The sequence below is a fragment of the Callospermophilus lateralis genome, chromosome 14 (genome assembly GCF_048772815.1).
Source record: "Callospermophilus lateralis isolate mCalLat2 chromosome 14, mCalLat2.hap1, whole genome shotgun sequence".
Lineage (NCBI taxonomy): Eukaryota > Metazoa > Chordata > Mammalia > Rodentia > Sciuridae > Callospermophilus > Callospermophilus lateralis.
In genome coordinates, this window is record NC_135318.1 from 62,281,898 (window position 1) to 62,305,145 (window position 23,248).

General features: G+C 39.0%; 1 protein-coding gene across 1 annotated transcript in view; it reads right to left on the reverse strand.

The window, feature by feature from the left end:
• The window catches only part of M1ap (meiosis 1 associated protein), a 106,864-nt gene that overhangs the window by 14,090 nt on the left and 69,526 nt on the right, over positions 1-23,248 (reverse strand). Inside the window, exons 4-6 of the mRNA XM_076832761.1 lie at positions 9,597-9,770; positions 4,873-5,035; positions 4,047-4,188 (exon numbers count right to left, since the gene is read on the reverse strand). Of these exons, the coding sequence (XP_076688876.1) occupies positions 4,047-4,188; positions 4,873-5,035; positions 9,597-9,770 (479 nt within the window). The remainder of the gene's footprint in view (positions 1-4,046; positions 4,189-4,872; positions 5,036-9,596; positions 9,771-23,248) is intronic.

Consider the following 23,248-nt stretch of genomic DNA (forward strand, 5'->3'; position numbering starts at 1 on the left):
GTGCCACTACAATTTATTTATTGACAGTTCATCTTTCACTAAAATATTGTCAAATATGCTGAAAATCAGTAAAATATATCTAAAAACCAAAAGAAAAAAGAGACAATAAGAACAAATCCACTTGACTCCGGTATTGGGGTTAGCTGAGAACTTCAAAATGCCTATGATTACTATGTTAAAGAAAATAGGTAAAAATATGAAGAATTTCTCTAGAGAATTAGACTCTGCCCTCAAATCCCCATTAAAAGTCTAATTAATTGCTGGGAGTGGTGGAACACACCTGTAATCCCAGTGGCTCTGGGGGCTGAGGAAGGAGGATTACAAAAGCCAGCCTCAGCAATTTAGCAAGGCCCCAAGCAACTCAATGAGACCCTGTCTTAAAAATAAAAAAAGGGATGGGGATGTGGCTCAATGGTTAAGTGCCTCTGGGTTTAATCCCTGGTACTAAAAAAAAAAAAAAAAAAAAAAAAAAAAGGAGGGGCTGGGATTTTGGCTTGGCGGTAGAGTGCTTGCCTAGCACGGGCGGGACCCGGGTTCGATCCTTAGCACCACATAAAAATAAAGGCATTGTATTGTGTCCATCTGCACCTAAAAAAATAAATATTTTTTTAAAAAAGGAACTGTGGACATGTGGACATAGCTCAGGGTCAGAGTGCCCCTGTGTTCAATTCCTAGTAGTGAAAACAAACAAACAAAAAACATGCCAATTAATATGGTACCAATGTACCAGGCAAATTAGAAGAGGGAGAGATTGGGTAGGGAAGCCAGTTAGGAATTTACTGAAGAAGTCTTGCTGAGAACAGCCTGGGAACAGACAAGAAAGGGCAGTTCCACCTCAGTGTTACAATGTGACTTAGTGGTGAAATGGGTGTAAAGGGCGAGATGGCTGAAAGTGACTGAGGTTTCAAGCCTGGGTGACTAGACAATGGTGGTGCTGCTATTAACAGAAAGACAGAAGTTAGAATGAGAAGTTAGGTGGAAGGGAAACTCATAGTGAGAAAGAGAAGGCAAGAGAGGAGCTGACTTAACATCAATTCTTAAAAGAACATATGAAAAAAGTGTAAGAAAGAATACAAGAGGAAGGATAAAACTAAGGAAGTGTGGTAAACCTGTGACAACAGGGTGCGGGAGGCTAAAACTCGTAAGTCTGTCACAATGTGAATTGTGGTTGAATGAATAAACTGAAACTTGTGAAAATTCTTCTCTCTGTAACATACTGCTGTGCAGGAATTTTGCTGCTTGGAGATGTTATGTAGAAAACAATAAGGAAGAGCCATTTCAATACTGTTTTTCTTCTCTTTTCAATACTAGGAGAGTGGTCTTTAATTCGGTGATGGAATGAACAGAGCTGAGAGAACAATGGCACAAAATGAGTGAAGAGTGGTTATGAGTGCCTAGCCACTTTAAAAGTGACTTCAAGCCCAGTGAAATACAGAACCGTGGGGGTTAAGTGAAGGGAGGATTAGCCTCAGTGTTGTAGTACTTATCTGTGTATTCACAGGGAAGTTTAAAGCGTGGGCTTTGTAGTCAAATAGAACTAGGTTCAAATTCTGACTTGGCCACTTTGGTAGCTGTGTGATGACTGGTAAATCTCTTGGTCTCTTTACAGCTTTCTCCATCTGTAAAAATAAGGACAGCAATCTCTACCACACATAGTATGGAACTGTGAGGATTAAATGAGGTAAAGCATACAGAACACTTGGTTAAGTGCCTATATTATTAAGTACTCCAAAAAAATGGGTATCTATTAGTCATGGGTCAATCATGCATGACAGAGGATTGATAAAGATAAGGTCTTTTCATCCCTAGGACAGTGCCTGGCACATAGTGGTCAGTAAATATTGTTAAACAAAACAAACAAACAAATAAACACAGATGTTTAATTAACCATAAGGTTAATTGCAGGGAGACTTTGATCTTGTGTATGTAAGCCAGGATGGAAGTGAATACTTTTTCCCATCCTTACTTTTAATGGCTACATAATATTTCATTGCTTGGCCAATTATAGATCCTATAACATTTCTCCTATTTATATTTAATCACTTATCTATTTAGGACATTTAGGTTGTTACCATTTTTTTAACATGGAGATGAACATCCTGTACACACATCTTTGCCCCTTCTTCTGATTATTTTCTTGGGATACCTTACCAGTAAAAGTGCTGAAGGGTATAATTTTCTATAAAATTTATATTCACTGTAGCAGTGTGTTAAAATGCCAATGTATGTTTAAAATATTATATACTATAAAATGTATTGAGGAAGCTGTGGGTATAGCTCAGTGGTAGAACACTTGTTAGCATGTGTGAGGCTCTGGGTTTGATCACCAGCACCAAACACACACACACACACACACACACACACACACACTGTAATAAAGACACGTGAGAAATTCTCCTAAGTGGTACATCTTCTCCAGGATTCTGAGGAATTGGGTGGAGTAAATAGTAAACTGAGGGCTGGGGATATAGCTCTGTTGGTAGAGTGCTTGCCTCACATATACAAGGCCATAGGCTCAATCCCTAGCACCACAAAAAAAAAAAAAAAAGTAAACTGAGCTGTTGGGCACTGACAATCAGAACTGGTCTGCTGTCTCTGCTCTGCAAAGACAGGAGGTGGGTGTTCTTCAGATAGGAAACAGGAACTCAGTGGGTGGACCCTAAAAGGGAGTGTGGGCTTTGAAACAGGAAAAGAAGTTGGCTTCTGATAGAGAGACACAAGGCCGTGCTGTCCTGATCAACTACTTTCTACTAGGTCAAATCCTCATTCTTTATCTGTCTTTGGATTCTATTTTCAGTTATTTTATCTTGATATCTAAGTATTCCAGTGTGTGTGTGTGTGTGTGTGTTCTTTTATTTCCATTTCAGGGAGTGACAAACCTCTAATTGTTCAAGTCAGAAACCAAGGAGTTATTTATTACTTACTCTTCCTCACTCCCAACATCCAATCCTACACTAAGTTCTGATATTTCTATTTCTCTATTTGTTTACTTTTCTCATCTTGACTTCCAATATTCTAATCCAAGCCACAGTGTTCTCTACCTTATTTTCTTGTTTCCATTCTTGCTTCTGCTAGTTTTTAGTTCTAATTTCTGTCCAAATAATATTTTAAAGTTTTAGAGAGATGATATAACTTCTCATGATTTCTTTCTCTGCTTAAACTCCAAAGTCTTCAATTTAGTCTAAAGTTTTGCATGATTTGACTCCTGCTTGCTTCTTCAACCCCACCTATTGCCTCTCTCCCTCCTTTATGTTTTAGTCACAATGGCTCTCCCTCACCCTTCAGCCCCAGCTCTGCATAGTGCTGGGGATGAAACCCAGGACTTTGCACTGAGTCACTCTACCACTGAGTTACTTCCACAGTTTCTTTCTTTTTTGGTTGCATAATGGGTTTTCCATTCTTAATCCTTCCCTTAGCACTTTCCAGTCTTCAAGTAGCCACACATTCCTTTCCCTGCCTTGAGTGTTCTTCCTACCACATTTCATCTGGCTAATTTCCATTCATCTTGAAGATCTCATTTTAAATGTTACTGCCACAGATAGGCTCTCTTATAGCAGCTTATTCTTTTCCTTTATAAACTTCTCACAATTAAAAAATTATTTATCTCTTCTATTAGAGAATAAGTTTCTTGAGGGAAAAGAAAATGTCTATTATGTCTTCATTAAATATATATCTATGGCTTAGCACAGAGTCTGGTACAGACCAAGGGATGTTCATTTAAATTAACTATAATGTCTAGCAGCACAGTGTTAGGAAGGAAGTGGGTTTTAAAATATATTATTGTGGAAAATTCTCTGCCATTTAAATGTTAAGCTTGTAAAATAAGGGATTTTGAAGTTTAGTATTATATAACTAAATTCAGGAATTATTCTCTATAGCATACAGTCAACAAAGGTAAATAATATTTATTCCAAGTATCAGAGTATTTCCAGTTTCCCTCCGTGTCTTCTTGAGGGTTGAAGCAGGTCTAGATTAGGAAAGGATTTGAGACTATTTTTCAGAGGCTGGTACTTGACCGCTTTCTCACCTGTGGGCAGAATACTCACCAGAAGGCTGTGACACAAAGCATGAAAATGCTGCTGATTTGTCTCCAGCTCATCCCAGTCCAGCTGCCAACAGCTTGTGGGTCTGAGGATGAAGGGGAGTCCATATGTCAATGACTCGCAGAGTCCGCTAGATTTTAGAGCCCTGGGAAGAGAAGATGGTAGAGAGAGACTATTCAGTGATATGCAGAACTTCTACTCAGATACACTTAAATTCAGCATATGTCTAAGACTCCGCTGTGAAAGCTTTTAGATTAGGATCCATGAATTATTCAGTTTTATATAGCCAGTACCTAGCGTGGCATCTTGCACACAGAAGATTCTCAAAGCTCAGGGATCTGTGCATGGGATCTGTGGAACTAGGAAATAGTAAAAGTGGCCTTTGCCATCATTGTTCATTCTACCTTAGAATTTCTAATACTTAGAGAAATGGGAGGGGAAGGGATAGAGTCTGCGTGCCATTTGCTCCTTGAAAATTGAATTTCTATTCTGATGTCTAAATATAGTAGGCATTCAATGAACATTCACTGACAATTAAACACCTTTCTAGTGATCATGCTTTTCCTGTGTTCAGAGACTTTCTGGATTACCAGTTCTCATAAAGACCTCAAAGTGTTCTGCAGCAGCGCTTCTTTCACCACCTCCTCTTTTCCCATCGTGTGTTGAGTAGCCTGACCTTGGTTTCTCATGCCAAACTTGTATCAGCTACCTTGGAACTGGCTCTTGCCTGTCTGACACTTGAAAATGTAGTTTAAATCTCTGGACTTCTTAGGTATGGAACCAGTAATAATAGTATTTTCATAGATTGGGGAGATTCCTTGGACCATACTTGATTACTTGGAGTTTGTAACAAGAGGCTGAGGACTGGGAAGCCATCTGGTAGAGCGTGCTGAGGTCTCCTTTGGGGTCATCCATTCTGGAGGCACCGTCAGCTGTACCAGGGAGCAGGGATGGGCTGAGAAGTCGCTCTTGGAGATCACATTTCAGGCACACTATAGTAAAATTGGTATTGGAGGAGAGACTGTGGGTCACAAGTTACTTTGGGCTATGTCATTAAGAGAACATCTGCCACCCATTTCACTTCTACCAGGCAAAGGAGGGATGGGAGGAGGCAGGAGAATGGGAAGAGGAAATCATGATTGGTTTGGGAAGATAAAGCAGGTGCAAAATAGAAACAGTATTTCTATTGCTTTACATGATATGTAACACATTTTCTGAATCTGACATGATTTTTACTTGTTTTACTTCTAGGCGGGCTGAGCAACTGTCTCACAGCAAGAGATCTGGCTTGTAATCCAGTCTGAGAGAAATTTGTGTCCTATGTGGAGCAGGCAGCTGATGCCAAAACATGCAGGGGCCTTTTGGCAATCACAGAAGGAAATTTTGTCTTTGCTGCTTCCCTGTGGCTAAGATTTGGCAAGATTGCAGGCCAGAAGAAGGAAGAGCAGGAAAGCAGAAGTCAGGCAGTCAGATGACTGCTACTATTTCTCTGTGGGCTCTTCTAGGGACATTCAGAGGTATGGAAGGAATAAGTTTCTGAAATAGCTTATTTTTAATTTTTCAAAGAAACCTGATCATTGGACTTTGGGCCCTGGAGCATCACTCCAACCAGCATCAGACAAGAGTTCTGAGGAGGGAGAGACTGGGTATGAGCTATTTATCTAGGTATTACACTCTTTGTCTGTATTTAACTTCTGCTCCAGCAGTTATAGCCTCATGTTATAGGGTTCAGTATTCCATTGCATTAGGCTTGAATCCTTGATATTAAAAAGTTTTCAATAGAACATACCTGAGTCGAATATAGACAACTACAAATCTACAAATGTTGAGTACTTGTGAGAAGGCTGGTAGTTGACAGGAATGAATTGTGAAATGACTAGTGAGGTAAAAACAAAAGTAGAAATAATATGGAAAAAAACAGTGGCAATATAAATGTCAGGTTCAGCTGGTAATCAACTTATACATGGAATCCCTTTATCTCTCATGCCTTTGGACTGAAACCTAACAGCTTGTGTTCACTGGATCCTGAACCCAGTGAATAAGACATAGATATTAATTCTGGGTGAGCTATCTCTTGGCCGGGTATCTCCTAGAGCACAGAAAGTCAGTTGGAGGGACTTTTCCTAGGATTTCAGCTCCCCTCATTTCCTCTGTGCTTGACTTCTCCACTTCTAGTCCCTCGTATTTAGTACTGGGCAGCTGTGTTCATGTAGCTAAAGTTTTTAATGATGGTTGTAATGAAAATCACCTAGAGAAATCTGCCCTGCCCTGTCCTGTACTGGGGATTGAATCCAGAGGTACTTTACCACTGAACTACATTTCCACCCACTTTTTTAAAAAAATATTTTTAAAGTTGTAGATGGATATATAATATCTTTATTTATTTTTATGTGGTGCTGAGGATTGAACCCAGTGCCTCACACATGTGAGGGAAGCACTTTACCACTGAGCTACAGCCGCAGTCCCTTTTTCCTTTTTAATATTTTAAAATATTAAAATTAAAATTTTAATATTTAAATTTTTAAAATATTAAAAAATATTTTATCTTGAGACAGGGTCTTACTATGTTGCTGAGGCTGCCCTTAAACTTGTGATCCTCCTGCCTCAGCCTTCTGAGTAGCTGGGATTACAGATGTGCACCACTGTGCCTAACTTAAAGAGAACTTCTGAAAAATACTGATGTCTGGGTCTAAACCAGATCAATTAAATCATGATCTCTGGGGATGAAGTCCAGATATATGTATTTTTATAAAGTTTCATAGTGGTTCTCATTTATTTATTTATTTGTTTTTTAGTTGTAGTTGGACACAATATCTTTATTTATTTATTTTTTTATGTGGTGCTGAGGATAGAACCCAGGGCCTCGTACATGCTAGGTGAGCACTCTACCGCTGAGCCACAATCCCAGCCCAGTGGTTCTTTTTTTGGGAGGGGTACTAGGGGTTGAAACCAAGGTACTTAACCAGTGATCCACATCCCTAGTGCTTTTTTATATTTTATTTTGAGATAGAGTCTCGCTAAGTTGCCTCATGAGCCACTGGGATTATAGGCATGCACCACCATGCCCTGCCCTCATGTGGTTCTTATTGCAGCTAGGGCTGAGGACTACACAGACTGGAAAAAGTGTTTAGCAGGGCTTAGATCTAGATGCAGGCATGCTTCTCACCACCCAGAGCTGAGGTGCAGAGGTGGCAAAGTCCATACTGGAGAACAGGAAAAGACATTAATCTGTGACTGCCTGCATGCTCTGTTTGCCAGAGAAAGATCTCTAAGTGAAGCTCCTAGAGATGAGTTGAGCATTCCTCCTAAGAGCCTACAGTAGGAGAGTTCACAGTTTTTGTTTTGTTTGCTTCATTCATTATTTTTGTAGTAAGACACATGTCTACAACTCCATATGTGAGGCAATGCATTAGTTTAAAAAATAATAGCTGAGTACAGTATGATCTTTATTGTGGTTGTTTATAATTTCAGTCAGATCATATCACCCTAGAGGAAGACTAATTTCCCCTGACCTCATTCCAACTGTGCCTGAACATCTGGGCTCCAAGGAAGATGTCCCCAGTATACCAACTGACTGAAGTCTTGGTCTAAGTTCTACATGTACCTTAAGATTTGAAGATTCTGAAACATGATTACAGATGAATATGAACATTCTGACTCTGACTCTGGTGTTGAAAGCCTTGGAAAAGGGTGTGGGGGAAGCCACAGAAATTCTGATTAGCATTATGCAGATGTCATGTAACAGTGGAGGAAAGACTGGTTGTAGTAGGGCCCCCACCCTCCTAATGAGAAAAGTGAACCTCTAGCTCCTTTATTCAAAGTTGTCTAGCATAGGGCAGATTAGTGATGGATAAAGGCTCAGGGCCTGGAGGCAGACAGATGTGCATTTTGACTCTCTGGGCTGCAAGTGGTCAGATGTATGAAATACAGATTTTGATCCTAAGGGTAAAGAATGGGCACTGGAATTGTCTAGCTTCAAATGGTGGCTCTGCTATTAATTTTTGTATACACCCATGGAGAAGTATTTAATTTCATTGTCTCAGCTTTCTCATGTATAAAACAGGGATAATATTGTACTTAATTGATTTGAAGACGTATTTCCCCCCTCACACTATCTCTATATCTGTCTTACAATTGCCATTGGCCAGACAGACATTCTTAGCACTTACTACTCTAATCTAAAAGAACTCTCTCAATAAAGATAAAATAATACTTCTAAGTAACAAGGAAACACTGTTTTATGTTTAATTGGCATGTTTTCTTTCTTAGTGGTACATAAAATAGTGATGTATCTTATAATCGATAGCATTGAACCTAAAAACTTAGATTCAATGACATATGGTAATAGTACCTGCCTCATTGCATCATTATAAACATGAAAAGGGATAATTCAAAGAAACAAGTTACCATACTGCTTGGCAGAGAAAGAAAATTCAATAATGTTAATTATAAACTAGCTTCTGTATAAAGTCACTAGCTACCTGGAGGGAAGCAGAGTTCTGATGGCTATCCCTAGCAAGAAAAGGTCTTGGGAAATCATAAATTTTACTTAATTATATCTTCAAAAGGCTCTTCCCTTTCCTGAAGCAACAATGGTCAGAGCAGAGTTCTATTATAGATGAAGAAAAGAGAACAAACATAAAACTCAAATATACTGCTAATGGTCAAGAAAGAGCCCTCAGAGGAGATAGAAACCCCAGTGTATCATTTCAGAGCCTGTGAGAAGGGCTCCAGGAAGTATCACATCCCACTTAACCTTCAATCCTCAGTGATGTCTGTAGCCACTACCAATGTTCTATTCAATCCACTTTATCCTTTCCCTTAGAAGCTGGTCCCTAAGTAATTGGCTTTCCCAAGCTCAGAGTGACGGTATTGATTGCAGGCCCTGCTAATCTAGTCCCTGAGCCAATCTTCAAAGGGATAGGGAGAATTGAAATCGCCTAATTTACTATCTAGTTAAGTACCAAGATCAGCCAGAACAATATGCAGAACCTTGCTGGCATGCCTGGAACATAGGATTGATCTCTTAGTTTCAATTATTGTCCAAACTGCCTTGGGAACATGGTCTGTGAACACTAGTTGTTCTCCCTAGGCTTGTCTTTGGAGTTGCTTTAGTTTTCTCAATTTTGTACCTGCCTAGAGAGATTTCTATTTAATATTGGCTCTTTTCCTCTTGCCATAGGTCCTGTGGATATTGAGGTATCAAATGACTCAAATTATAGTGCCAATAATGTTTGCCACATTAAAAATGAGAATACTGAGAAAATATATGATTGTGTTCTTATGTAGTGTAGCCGATGACCTATCATTGAGGTATCTAAGTTTTTGCTCCTAAACTAATTGGCTCTTACTATCTGGGCGTAATTAGGTCTAGCTTTTTAACTGTGTTACTTTAAAGAAGTTTTCTTCTTAATCTTTGTGCTAACACTGGACAGCCTCATCCAATTTCTAAGCCTCAACTACTCTGTATTCTGATGATTCACTGAACTACAGTCCTAATCCTAGATAAGACTATTTATAACCTATATGATATATCTTTGGTGGGTTGTGTACTTGGATTATCCCTGGCACTGGAAATGTTGCTGAAACTCTGTGAAGGAAGAAGGAGATGGGTATGTTCTTGGTCTGTTCCACTGTTATGCAGCCAGGCTTTGAAGAAAAATTCCATGCTGATAACATCGTTGTCTATAATCTGAAGTTCAATGTCAGTTCCCAGGATAGAACTCTCTGCAGAAGACAGGGAAATAAATAGTGGTTAATTTTTAAATTATAAAATCTGAAAATATAAAATTCAAATGTACCTATCTTTTGACCCATTCATTGCATTTCTAGATAGCTAGCCTACAGAATTCTTAGACAGTACACAAAGAGATATATGCGAAGATGTTCAGGGTATCATTGTGGTCATAACAAATAATTAAAACCCCAAACAGGAGGCAATTCCAGTGTCCATCAATAAGGGAAAGCTTAAATAAATCATGGTACACTTAAACTATGGAGTATTATGCAGCTGTTAACAATGTAAAACTAAATGTACTGACACAGAAAGCTAGTAAATAAATAAAATGAATAAATGAAGTTTTTATATAACAGATATGATTCAATTTGTACAAATATAAAACCATCTGCCTAAGTACATACATATGTATGTACTTGTAAAGTACACTTTACAAAAATCTAGAAGGCTATCATCAAATTGTTAACAGTAGATAGAGAGGGGAAGTGGGGCAGGGCTCTGAGATATGTTCCCTTTTTACTTCTACATTTGTTAATTTTATTGTAGTTGTGAATTTCTTGTGTCTAACAATATTTTAGAATATAAAAGGAGAGAAATTATACAGAAATGTAAGTTAAATAATTAATAAGGGGGATTTTGACTTTATGCTATTATTTTATAGTGAAAATATAATTATTACTTCTGTCATAAGAACAAATTTTAAAAAATTAAAAAAAGAGAAAAATATGAACCACTGGGCTATGGCAAAAAGGGATTGGCCTGGTGGAGTGTGATTTAATTTCAAATTTGAACGAGTGATGCTGGGTAGTGGGGTAACGAGGTTTTGTGGTGTACTTCTAGCTTCAGGCAACACTATCTCTGGCATTGGTGTCTGGGTTTGCAGGTAAAGAATGTTAGTGAAATCCAAATATAAGGTGATGGAGGAAACAGACAGAGAAAATGAGGCAAGAACTGGAAGAAACTGAAGAGGATCCTGACCTCCTTGACTTCATCATGAGGAACTCTCTGAAATACTTTTATAAAAGGCCTAAGAAAAACCAGTTGCTCTAATGAATTAACTTCTCTGTAAGCTGGAATCCAAGGGAGAAGGCTGATTTATTTCTAGAACGACATTCCTGAGGATAAGTAGGTAGTGGTGACAGACTCCACAGGGAACAAAGGGACTTTAGTCCAACATGTTGGTTTCAACACAGGAGAGGAGTGGAAAGAGTTAGATGACTTCATATATTTAATGCCTTATCCTGTGTCTCAAGGCGGGCAACAAATGCATTTTTCTGTGACCAGAGCATTAAAACTACCCTTTTCCATGGATAATTATGGGGATTCATCAGTTAACTAATTATTTCATTCATTTCATCAGACATAAATGACATTCTTTGCTCTTAGGAATTTATAAAGCAACATTATTATTGACCATTTCTCCCCAAAGTTTCATCTGTCCCATTATTATGTTCTAGGTTAGTATAATGATAAATATAAAGACACTGCCAAACATTCCTTATAAATAAAGAGAAGCATCCTTAAAAAATAATGTGAATATTATTTTGTCACTGGCAAAACAAAAAGTAATTTAATTTTTCCAAGCTTGTTGCCTGGACTTTGACTTGGGCAACAAGGATGGAAATGACTTAGTGGCTTCTCTTCAGTGAGGTAGTTACTAAAGCACACAGGGCAGTTATAGAACTAAAGAAATGGAATTAAGCAAAGGAGCTCTGGAAGTAGAGAGGATAAAATTACTTAGAGTTCAAATGATAAAATTTTGGAGAAGAGAAAATAAGTGTAAAGGGTAGAAGATTAGAAACTTCTACTATAGGTGATATAGTGGGGAAAATACAGTTGTAAGTTATTAAGAATCTGGAAATAAGAAAAATAGGGGTTTCCTCAGATAGTTAAACTATAAAATCGACACAGAATGGTCAGGTCAATAAAAACCAGTTCCCTTAAGAGGATGTCTTATTGACCTGAACAAGACTTGGCATAGCCTTATTGATGGTATTGGCATATCTAGAGGATGAATGTGTCTACTGGAAGGGGAAAGATCTGGTCAGAAATGAGCACAGAGAATTGCTTTTGCTATTCTGGGTCTTTTATTTTTCCATATGAATTTCATGATTGCTTTATCTATTTCTACAAGAAATGCCTTTGGGATTTTGATTGGCATTGCATTAAACCTATAGAGAACTTTTGGTAATATCACCATTTTGATGATGTTAGTTCTGCCTATCCATGAACAGGGTATATTTTTCCATCTTCTAAGATCTTCTCTACCATGCGGCCAGTGCAATGGTTTCATTAATGAGGTTCTTGGCATAAAAGTTAGCTAGTGAGATCGAAATAAACACACAGACTCAGTTACCTTTTTCTATGACCAGGTCCGAGACGGCTCCCCTCTCTGGTTCCCTCCTCTAACCGCCCGGCAGGGCAGCAAGGATTACTCAGGGCTAGCAGGAGAGAGAGAGCGAGAGCACGCCAGGGAGTAGCCTTTTATTGGGGAGCAAGAAATTCAGGGGATAATTCCATCCAATGAAGGTTGAAGAGGGGCCGCACTCCAAGGTCAGGGTCAGTGATTGGGCCTCTGGGGTCAGTGGTCAGTTACACCCCCACACGGACAGGTTCTCTCAACAGGAGAGGGCCGGGAAAGCTCCAACACAGCCAGAGCGCCTCAGACCCTAACCGGGAGTCACCCAGTCACGTGTGAGAATGGCTCCCGACATATTCCCCCTTTCTTTTCGCAAAAATGAGGCGGCGGTTCACTCTCTGGAGTTTCTGCATTTTTGTTCTGAAGACTCGCCATCCTACAATTATAATGCAATAGAGAATTAGCAGCAAAGAGAATAATCCAATAATGTACCAGGCCGAGTGTTTAAGAATATTTCCAGGGTTGAATCCATTTAACTCCTTCAATATTTGGTTAGCCAAAGAAGAAGGATCTGAAAAATCAGCTCTATTATTTTGAATGTCTTGGATATGGTGATGAAGTTCCAGAATATCCAAGCTATTATTACTATTTTGCCAAATACCTAACAAATGGTTTTTAACCTTCTCCCAATCCCAGAGAGAAGCATTGTACTTGGCAGCTGTAACACACATATACTTATAATTAGCATGGCATTTAAGCCTTTCTTTAAATTTTAAGGCTGAAAGTTCATTACCTATGTCAATAACAGTTGCCTCTAAGGCGTTTAATTTAGTTTCAATCCTTTCATCAATATTTACTTGATTACGCAGAGCCTTGGAAGTATTTTGAGCTAAATTATTAAGAAATTTTGCATGCTGAATATTCTGAGACAATGTCAGAGACGCAGAGACAGTTGATGCAATAAAAGAGACTAGCGCCAAAACACCAACAATTATAACTCCAATAGCACGTTTAGGTCTTGCCAGCTGGGCATGAATTTGTTGTAAGACTTGTAAACCAGCATCAGCATACCATGGCTCTGAAATATTAGCAGGTAATAAAACGAAAGAGGGCTGATGAAGTATCAGCACTCCTTTTCCTCCATTATACCTAGTAATGCAATTGGTTAGGTTACATTTATTACAAGTAACAACATATCTGTCATCTATCCATTTAACTTTTACATTTTCAATAATTAAAACATAAGGAGATTGGACACAAGCTCGTAAGCCATAGCAAGATCCCTCTTTACAGTTCTTGCCAATAAATCTTGGTAAGGGTTTGTCTGTAAAATGTAAGAATTCTGAGGCAGCAATTAAACGCCAAATATCTTTTTGAACACCACCTTTACTATAAGTCAAAATATTACTAACAAATCCTGCAGGTGTCATAGTAGAATTTCTTCATAATTGTCTCTTATCAATTTTTGGAGACCAGTCTAAAATATACCCACTATCTTTAGACACCTTATGTTGTACAGGAAAGGGATTTATACAATCCATCCATTTAGGAAAGGTGCCAGTCTCAATTGTAGAACTATTTGGACAGTGGTGTATCCGTGGAGGTTTGGCAGAAATGACTGGCTTATTATGGGAAAGTCCCATCTTAATTACTGATCTAGTATTAGGTTTTAAATCTCCATAAATAGAATTATTTGTCAGTCTAGGTCTACCAATCGCTGTCTTTTCTTCGAATGATACTTTCAGACAGCCAGCATGTTTATCGTGGGACCAACACAAGGGTAATTGGGCACTATAGCCAGAATAATTAAATCTAGTCACATGATTGGGAGTAATATGAGTATCTGTAAATCCTCCCATCATGAATGAGTCATTAGTAAATACTGGAATAGATTCTCCAGTCCACACAGCTGGGTGTACCAGGGGTGGATCTGGGAAATATGTCCAGTAAGTGTCTACTTGATCCCCTTTTACCTGACAGCCCAGGAGGGCAATTACTGTTGCTACCATCATCATTGGGGTCCTCTTTTCTCCTAGGTCTCGAAGTATTCGGGAAGCCTGGGTTGTTAGCTTCTTCACATCTTCCCATGAAATCAGCTTTTTGGCTGGGTCAATCTGGTCTTTCTTCATCCTTTTCCGATATCTCCTCCTTCTGGATGGGAGCTCCTCTGGGTCGATCCTCAGTCGCTTGAATCTGGGTTCTATCTCTTCCATGACTGATAGCACGTTCAGGCACCCAAATAGGACGAGAAGAATTTTCTGGGAAAATACAAGCATGCCCTCTGCCCCATATAAGCACCGGGTCTGGGCCCTTCCACTGACCGGTTTGTAAATCTTTCCACAAAACTCTGCCTAAAGGGCCTGTTACTGAGGGAGACATTTGTCTCTCAGCAGCAGTGTGACCTTCTGCGTCACAGTTTAAAAAATTTAAAACAAACAAGGCATGATTAAGGCTATTTTGGGGAGTCATAAGCCTATCCCCCCTTTTTAATTTTTGTAATTGAAGTTTAATAGATAAATGAGCTCGTTCTACAATGGCTTGACCTTGGGGGTTATAAGGAATTCCTGTTTTATGATTAATTTTAAACTCTTGACAAAATTGTTGAAAAGAAGAGCTCACATAAGCTGGAGCATTATCTGTTTTAATCTGCATAGGGCATCCTAAAACAGAAAAAGCTGCTAGGCAATGAGAAATTACACTTTGAGAATTTTCCTTAGTACGTGCTGTGGCAAAAATAAATCTAGAATAAGTGTCCACTATGACATGCACATAACACTGCTTACCAAATTGAGGAATATGAGTTACGTCCATTTGCCAGATTTGATTTGGTTTTAATCCACGGGGATTTACCCCTGATGGCAGAGATGGAGTGTGAATAACACACTTAGGGCATTGGCTTACAATCTGACGAGCTTGTTCTCTAGTAATATTAAATTTTTTACGTAAGCTAAAAGCATTTTGATGATGTAAGGAATGGGAAGCTAGTGCACAGTCATATGAAGACATCTGTTGACCAAAAGCTACGAGTCTGTCAATTTTGTTATTACCTGAAGCTAAAGGTCCTGGAAGATTAGTATGAGCTCGTATATGTCCTATGAAACATGGATATTTTCGCATTAGCACTGCCTTTTGTAAATTATGAAATAATTTAAATAACTCTTGTGATGAAGTATACCCAATAACTGAAGTTTCAATATTTTTAGTAACTCCGACTGCATATAAGCTGTCAGAATAAATATTAATAGGTTCATTTGCAAAGTAAGTTAAGGCACAAATCAGAGCTTGAAGCTCTGCTCTTTGGGCAGAAGTATAAGAAGTTAGTATTACCTCTGTGTGAACACGACTATAAAATCCTGCTTTACCTGAACTTGATCCATCAGTGAACACTGATAAGGCTTCATCTATAGGATGGGCACGTACAATCTTTGGAAAAATAAGTGACGTTAATGATGCAAATTGTATAATTTTATCACGAGGATAGTGACTATCTATCTGGCCAGGAAAATCAGCAAAAGCGATTTGCCATGAGCTACAAGTTTGAAAAAGCCAATTAATCTGTTGAACAGAAAATGGAATAATTATGATATCAGGTTCAGATCCAATTAATTGTAAAATCCTAGTTCTACCCTTAATTACTAACTGAGCTATAGAATCATGAAAAGGAATTAATGTTTTTTGAGGGCAGTGGGATAAATAAATCCACTCAATAACTCCTAATTTTTGCCATATGGCTCCTGTTGGTGTATGTTCAGTTGGAAATATTAATAAATACACCATTTCCTTAGGATCAACTCTAGTAAGCTGTGCATTTTTAATTGCATTTTCAACTTTCCTTAAAGCTGTTTTAGCCTTTAAAGTTAGCTGACGTGGAGAGGTTGGAGAAGGATTTCCTTGTAATATCTGAAATAAAGGACTTAACTCAGAAGTAGTTAGTTTTAAGGATGGCCTCAGCCAATTAATATCTCCTAATAGCTTTTGAAAATCATTAAGGGTATGTAACTCCTTAATTCTTACCTGAAGATTTTGAGGACGGATTGTACGTCCTTGAATTATCTGACCTAGATATTGAAAAGGAGACACTTTTTGAATTTTTTGAGGAGCTATGCATAAACCCACTGCTGTACGCAAAGTCTCTAACTGAGTAAAAATTTCTGAAAGTACCTCGGGATTAGCATGAGCCAATAATATATCATCCATAAAATGAATAATATATGCATCAGGAAATCTACTTTTTATGGGATCTATCGCCTGGTCTACGTATTTTTGGCACAGAGTAGGACTATTACGCATTCCCTGTAGGAGTACTTTCCAGCAATATCTTTTAACAGGTTCCTTAAAATTAATTGTTGGGACAGTGAAAGCAAATCTCTCACAATCTCCAGGATGTAACCTTATAGAGAAAAAACAGTCTTTTAAATCTATTACCATCAAGCTATAATTTAAAGGGATGGCTGTGGGAGAGGGAAGTCCTGGCTGTAAGGATCCCATAGGCTGAATTGCATGATTTATTGCCCTTAAATCCTGTAGCAATCTCCAATTTCCTGACTTTTTCTTAATAAAAAAATAGGTGTGTTCCAAGGACTAAGCATTGGCTCTATATGACCAGCCTGAAGTTGTTCCTCAACTAGCCTATGAATTATTTTAAGCTTTTCCCCTGAGATGGGCCACTGAGAAATCCATATAGGCTCCTCTGTGAGCCAGGTGATTTTTTCAGCTGTCTTAGGGATCGGGGAAGTACTCAGGGCCCCTAATAAAAATTTTGGCTTGGAGCATTTACTAATCTTTGTCGTGGAGACTGTTTTGTAAACAGATACTCTTCCTGAAGGGTCTCCTTATCATCTCCAGGAAAATACCTCTGACTAACTTCCTCAACTGATCTCATAGAGTTAGGAGTAACTAATAATAATCCCATTTTGGTTAAAATATCTCTCCCCCATAGATTAGCTGGTAAAGGCTCTGTGCTGTCGCCATTTTGAAATTGGGCTTTTAAGTCACGTGGCTGAGAAGAACTCTGAGCCCCTCTAGGAACCTCTTCCAGATTTTCCTCTCCAGGAAGATCCTCTACCTCCCTTGGAGGGCTCTCTAGGACCTCGGAGGTATCTCCTCTCTGATATTGCTCTCCATAATCTCCCTGCGGAGTAGCCTGATTTTGCAAATTTAAATTTACATTTTTAACTTTGGGCCTGGTCCCTAGTGCCTTTGTTTTTAAGTGGCTTAAGGGAAAAGGAATTAACTTAGTATTTTCCATTTGAATAGACTTGATAGCCCGTTGAATGCCTTTTAGCAGGTCTTCAGGGGGCCACGAATTCTGGCCCATATATTCAAAAAGACAAACTTCCAAAGCCATCCAGGTTCTCTGAATATTATCTATGCCTCCAGGTAATTCATTAGAAAGACAGACCTTTTGTAACTTTCTTCCTAATTTCTCCCAAGTAAGTAAATTTGGAGATTCTTGTTCACAAAACCAAGGACAATATTTGCCTACAATCTCTAAGAATTGTAATAACTGAGTTTTCTTTGTCTGTTTTCCTTTCTGATTAATTATACTGTCTAAAATAGTTACATTTCCTATAGGTAGAAGTTGAATTTTTTATTTTAATTAATTTAACGTCTCTTTCCTTCAATATCTTAAGGTACTTTTGTGACCAAATTGTCACCACTTCCTTTTGTGACCCAAATTGTCACCACTTCCTTTATCTTTTACTTTTTTCTTTATCTTTATAGCGCGCGCTCCCACTCAATCTAGCTAATCTAGAATGCCCCACGTTGGGCGCCAATTCTACCATGCGGCCAGCGCAATGGTTTCATTAATGAGGTTCTTGGCATAAAAGTTAGCTAGCGAGATCGAAATAAACACACAGACTCAGTTACCTTTTTCTATGACCAGGTCCGAGACAGCTCCCCTCTCTGGTTCCCTCCTCTAACCGCCCGGCAGGGCAGCAAGGATTATTCAGGGCTAGCAGGAGAGAGAGAGCGAGAGCACGCCAGGGAGTAGCCTTTTATTGGGGAGCAAGAAATTCAGGGGATAATTCCATCCAATGAAGGTTGAAGAGGGGCCGCACTCCAAGGTCAGGGTCAGTGATTGGGCCTCTGGGGTCAGTGGTCAGTTACACCCCCACACGGACAGGTTCTCTCAACAGGAGAGGGCCGGGAAAGCTCCGACACAGCCAGAGCGCCTCAGACCCTAACCGGGAGTCACCCAGTCACGTGTGAGAATGGCTCCCGACAATCTTCTTCTATTTCTTTCTTTAGGGTTCTGTAGTTTTCATTGTATAACTCTTTCACCTCTTTTGTTAGGTTGATTCCCGAATATTTTATTTTATTTTTTTTGAGGATATTGTGAATGGGGTGGTTGTCCTCATTTCCATTTCAGAAGATTTGTTGCTGATGTACAGGAATGCCTTTGATTTATGCGTATTGATTTTATATCCTGCCACTTTGCTGAATTCATTTATTAGCTCTACTAGTTTCTTTGTAGAACCTTTTGGGTCTTCTAGGTATAGGATCATGTCATCCGCAAATAGTGATAATTTAAGTTCTTCTTTTCCTATCTTTATGCCTTTAATTTCTTTCGTCTAATTGCTCTGAAACAGGCAGTATAGCGATACCAGACTTCAAACTATACTACAGAGCAATAGTAACAAAAACAGCATGGTAATGGTACCAAAACAGGCGGGTGGACCAATGGTACAGAATAGAGGACACAGAGACCAATCCACAAAATTACTATCTTATATTTGACAAAGTTGCTAAAAGCATGCAATGGAGAAAGGATAGCATCTTCAACAAATGGTGCTGGGAAAACTGGAAATCCATATGCAACAAAATGAATCGGAATCCCTTTCTCTCGCCATGCACAAAAGTTGACTCAAAATGGATCAAGGAGCTTGATATCAAAACAAAGACTCTGCGTCTGATAGAAGAAAAAGTTGGCTCCGATCTACATATTGTGGGGTTGGGCTCCAAATTCCTTAATAGGACACCCATAACATAAGAGTTAAAAATAAGAATCAACAAATGGGACTTACTCAAACTAAAAAGTTTTTTCTTAGCAAGAGAAACAATAAGAGAGATAAATAGGGAGCCTATATCCTGGGAACAAATTTTTACTCCTCACACTTCAGATAGAGCCCTATACCCAGAGTATACAAAAAACTCAAAAAATTAAACAATAAGGAAACAAATAACCCAATAAATAAATGGGCCAAGGACCTGAACAGACACTTCTCAGAGGAGGACATACAATCAATCAACAAGTACATGAAAAAATGCTCACCATCTCTAGCAGTCAGAGAAATGCAAATTAAAACCACCGTAAGATACTATCTCACTCCAGTAAGAATGGTAGCCATTATGAAGTCAAACAACAAGTGCTGGCGAGGATGTGGGGAAAAGGGTATACTTGTACATTGCTGGTGGTGCGGCCAATTTGGAAAGCAGTATGGAGATGCCTCGGAAAGCTGGGAATGGAACCACCATTTGACCCAGCTATTCCCCTTCTCAGACTATTCCCCAAAGACCTTAAAAGAGCTTATTATAGGGATACAGCTACATCAATGTTCATAGCAGCACAATTCACAATAGCTAGACTGTGGAACCAACCTAAATGCCCTTCAATAGATGAATGGATAAAAAAAATGTGGCATTTATACACAATGGAGTATTACTCAGCACTAAAAAATGACAAAATCATGGCATTTGCAGGGAAATGGATGGCATTAGAGTAGACTATGCTAAGTGAAACTAGCCAATCTCTAAAAACAAATGCCAAATGTCTTCTTTGATATAAGGAGGGCAACTAAGAACAGAGGAGGGAGGAAGAGCATGAGAAGAAGATTACCATTAAACAGGGATGAGAGGTGGGAGGGAAAGGGAGAGAGAAGAGAAATTGCATGGAAATGGAAGGAGACCCTCATTGTTATACAAAATTATATATAAGAGGAAGTGAGGGGAAAGGAAAAAAAACAAGAGAGAGAAATGAATTACAGTAGATGGGGTAGAGAGAGAAGATGGGAGGGGAGGGGAGGGGAGGAGAGGGGGGATAGTAGAGGATAGGAAGGGCAGCAGAATACACCATACACTAGTATGGCAGTATGTAAAAACGTGGATGTGTAACCGATGTGATTCTGCCATCTGTATACGGGGTAAAAATGGGAGTTCATAATCCACTTGAATCAAATGTATGAAATATGATATGTCAAGAGCTTTATAATGTTTTGAACAACTAATAATAATAATAATAAAAATAAAGAAATGAGCACAGAGAAGAGGAGCAGCAGGCCCCTTCAAGTGTGGCTCAGAGAAGATCTACAGGCTCAGGAATGTGTCCCAGTGGCAGGGATTGTGTGTTACCTCTGCTCTTCTTGGTGATTATTGAGGTCATGGTTCTTTTTTCCAAAATATCTTGACTTGGGCCAGAATATTAGTCTTGAGCTTGGGAAGGAGAGTGCATCTCTGAGAGGGTGCTGACAAAGTCAACTTTATAAAGAACCAGTCCAGAATACAGCCCCTGAATGAAGGGAAATGCTGTATTTCTCAGATGAGCCAGGCAATTAGACACCCACCCAAATTCCTGAGGTTCTTTCTAACTTCTTAGCCTATACATTATTGGGAGACTCACAGAGTAAAGATTCTTCCTTTGGAAAAATTCTCACATAATTTCCATAGAAGTGCTGGACTTCAGGTTTTGCAGTCTCGAAGGGAGTAAGTATCTTTCTGGGACAGGCTCACATTATCCATACTAATTTGCACTAAAGACTAATGTGTGAACCAGGACACTTTAGAGGGAGAATTTCTTTTCCATTTTCTTTGTCACTGGTCAGACTCAATTTTCTTGTACCTAGGTTACAGCAATAGATCCTGAGCTGTCTTAGCAAATTCCCTCTTTTCCTCTCTAATACTTAGATATGATTTCTGGCCCAGTTTCTCTGAAACATGCTTTCTCAGATCTCTCCTTTTCTATAGAGCACATATTCATTATTGCGGTCACTTACTCATCCTGGACCATCTGGTACAACTCCTTATTCCTCAATTACCCTTCCCTTCATTTGTGATGGCCTAGGCTATTCTTCCTCATTGCTACCTATTTAGATCTTGGTTTCCCGTAATACTTCAAGATCAAGTTCAGATGCCACCTTCTTCATGTTGTCTGTCTTGGTTTAACCTCCATGGACATAGTCCCACAGCTTTTGGTTTACATTCACATATACATGGTTCACATTACATTCTACCTTTGTACTATTTTTATATCAGAACACATATGCGCTCTCTCTCATTTAAACTCTTCAAGCATAGAAATTATTTCTTTTTGTTTGCATTCTCCCTCTCCCCCAATTCAGTGCCTTACACAGAGTTAAAGCTTAGCAAGCATCCATTGAATCAAACAATTGGTCTTATTACTCTTTCCTGTAACTCTTCTGCTTTAGCTAAGTTAGTCTCCTTGTCACATGACTTCCTTCCTTCCTTAGTGCTTTTATAACTCTGTCAATCCATGGCCTGCATCTCCTCCAGTATTCAAAACAGCACTGACTTTGTCCAGAAGTTATGCTTAAATATATCCTCCCTTATCTGAATTTAATTAGCACCCCTGGGTATCTGTGGGCTTCATTTGGGCAATATCAATGACACTTATTAATTATTTCTTAAGGGCTTTTCCCCCCTCTTTTCCTGAGTTTATAAAAGGCAGTGGGATTTAGTGGAAACACCAGGTTTAACTGTACCTTAAAAGTTGTTAGCTATGTGGTTTTGGGCAAAGTAGGGATAATAAAACCCATTTCCTACTTACCATGAGGCATTAAAATATGAGAGGCATCTAAGAATGGCATGCAATAGGTCCAACAAATATAATTTTCTTCCTTCGTTCTCATCAACAAAATTATTAGCTAGCTCTTATAGAATAAGAATATATTTTCCTTTCCTTTTTTTTTTAACACCACCTGCACCCTATTCTACACCCTGTTCTTCTTTGGCCTCTTCTCATTCCCTGCCAACTACCAAAACATAAGAACACCAACCACAGGGCTGGGGATGTAGCTCAGTGTTAGAGCTCTTGCCAGAATGCAAGGCCCTAAGTTCAATCCCAAGTTCTGCAAGAACAAACGAACAAAACAAAACCCAACACCAACCCCTATTGCAGTATTCCTCACATGAACAACTATATGTGCTAACCATGGGGGTCAGAGAGGAGACGTCTCCTACATTGACTGGAGAGTACACACTGTGTGCCTAATGAGATGAGCCCCTCTAATGGCACGAAAAGCAGGGTTACTAGAATGAAGCTGTGGCCATGTCTGGATGGCTGTGCCAAATGAAAAAAGCCTGGGTCACTGTTGCTGTAGACTGTGTTTTTTGACTTACCCTGCCTCCCTGTGGCCACAGCAGTGACATCCTTCACTGAGCTCTTTTAAAGCTCTTATGGAAGGATCACACCATAATGGGAAAAATTTAGAAAGTCTAAATGATTGAAAGCCAGGTAATACCTAAAGCAGACCCTCTCAGAAGGAACCCCCCAAATAGGGTTACATAATTGGAGTGTGTTTAAAATAGGATTCTTTGTATGTGTATACAATGGCCATATTTGTTTCTTGACATGAAATCTCAAATAGAGACCCAGGAAAATGAAGCTCCTGTCCATTCTCCCCAGTCCCACAAAGGTCCTAATCTAGACACCAGACATGGTCCTTTCCAAATGACCCTAATGTGGCTTGCTTTGGGTATCATGTATGGGCTTCATAGGTTTTGGGAACCATCTAAAATTATATGTAATTTCAAGTATTTTGGATGGGCAGGGGAAGGAAATAGACTTTAACTTTTATTAAGTTCTCAAAAGAGAATTTTGAGGCTGGGTCTGTATCTCAGTGGAAGAGTGCTTGCCTAGGTTCAATCCTGATTTGATCCTCAGCACCACATAAAAATAAGTAATTAAAAAACCATTCTGTCCATCTAGAAAAATAAATTCTAAAAGGAGCTCTGTGTCCCCCTAAAATATCAAGGACCACTACAGAGACTATGGAGTCATTGGCTCTTGTCCTGCCAGGGTCAGTTTACAATCAGCAGTGGCTATTCTCTGAACACAGAAGTAGCTACAGGATGTTAACTAGGATAAGTAAT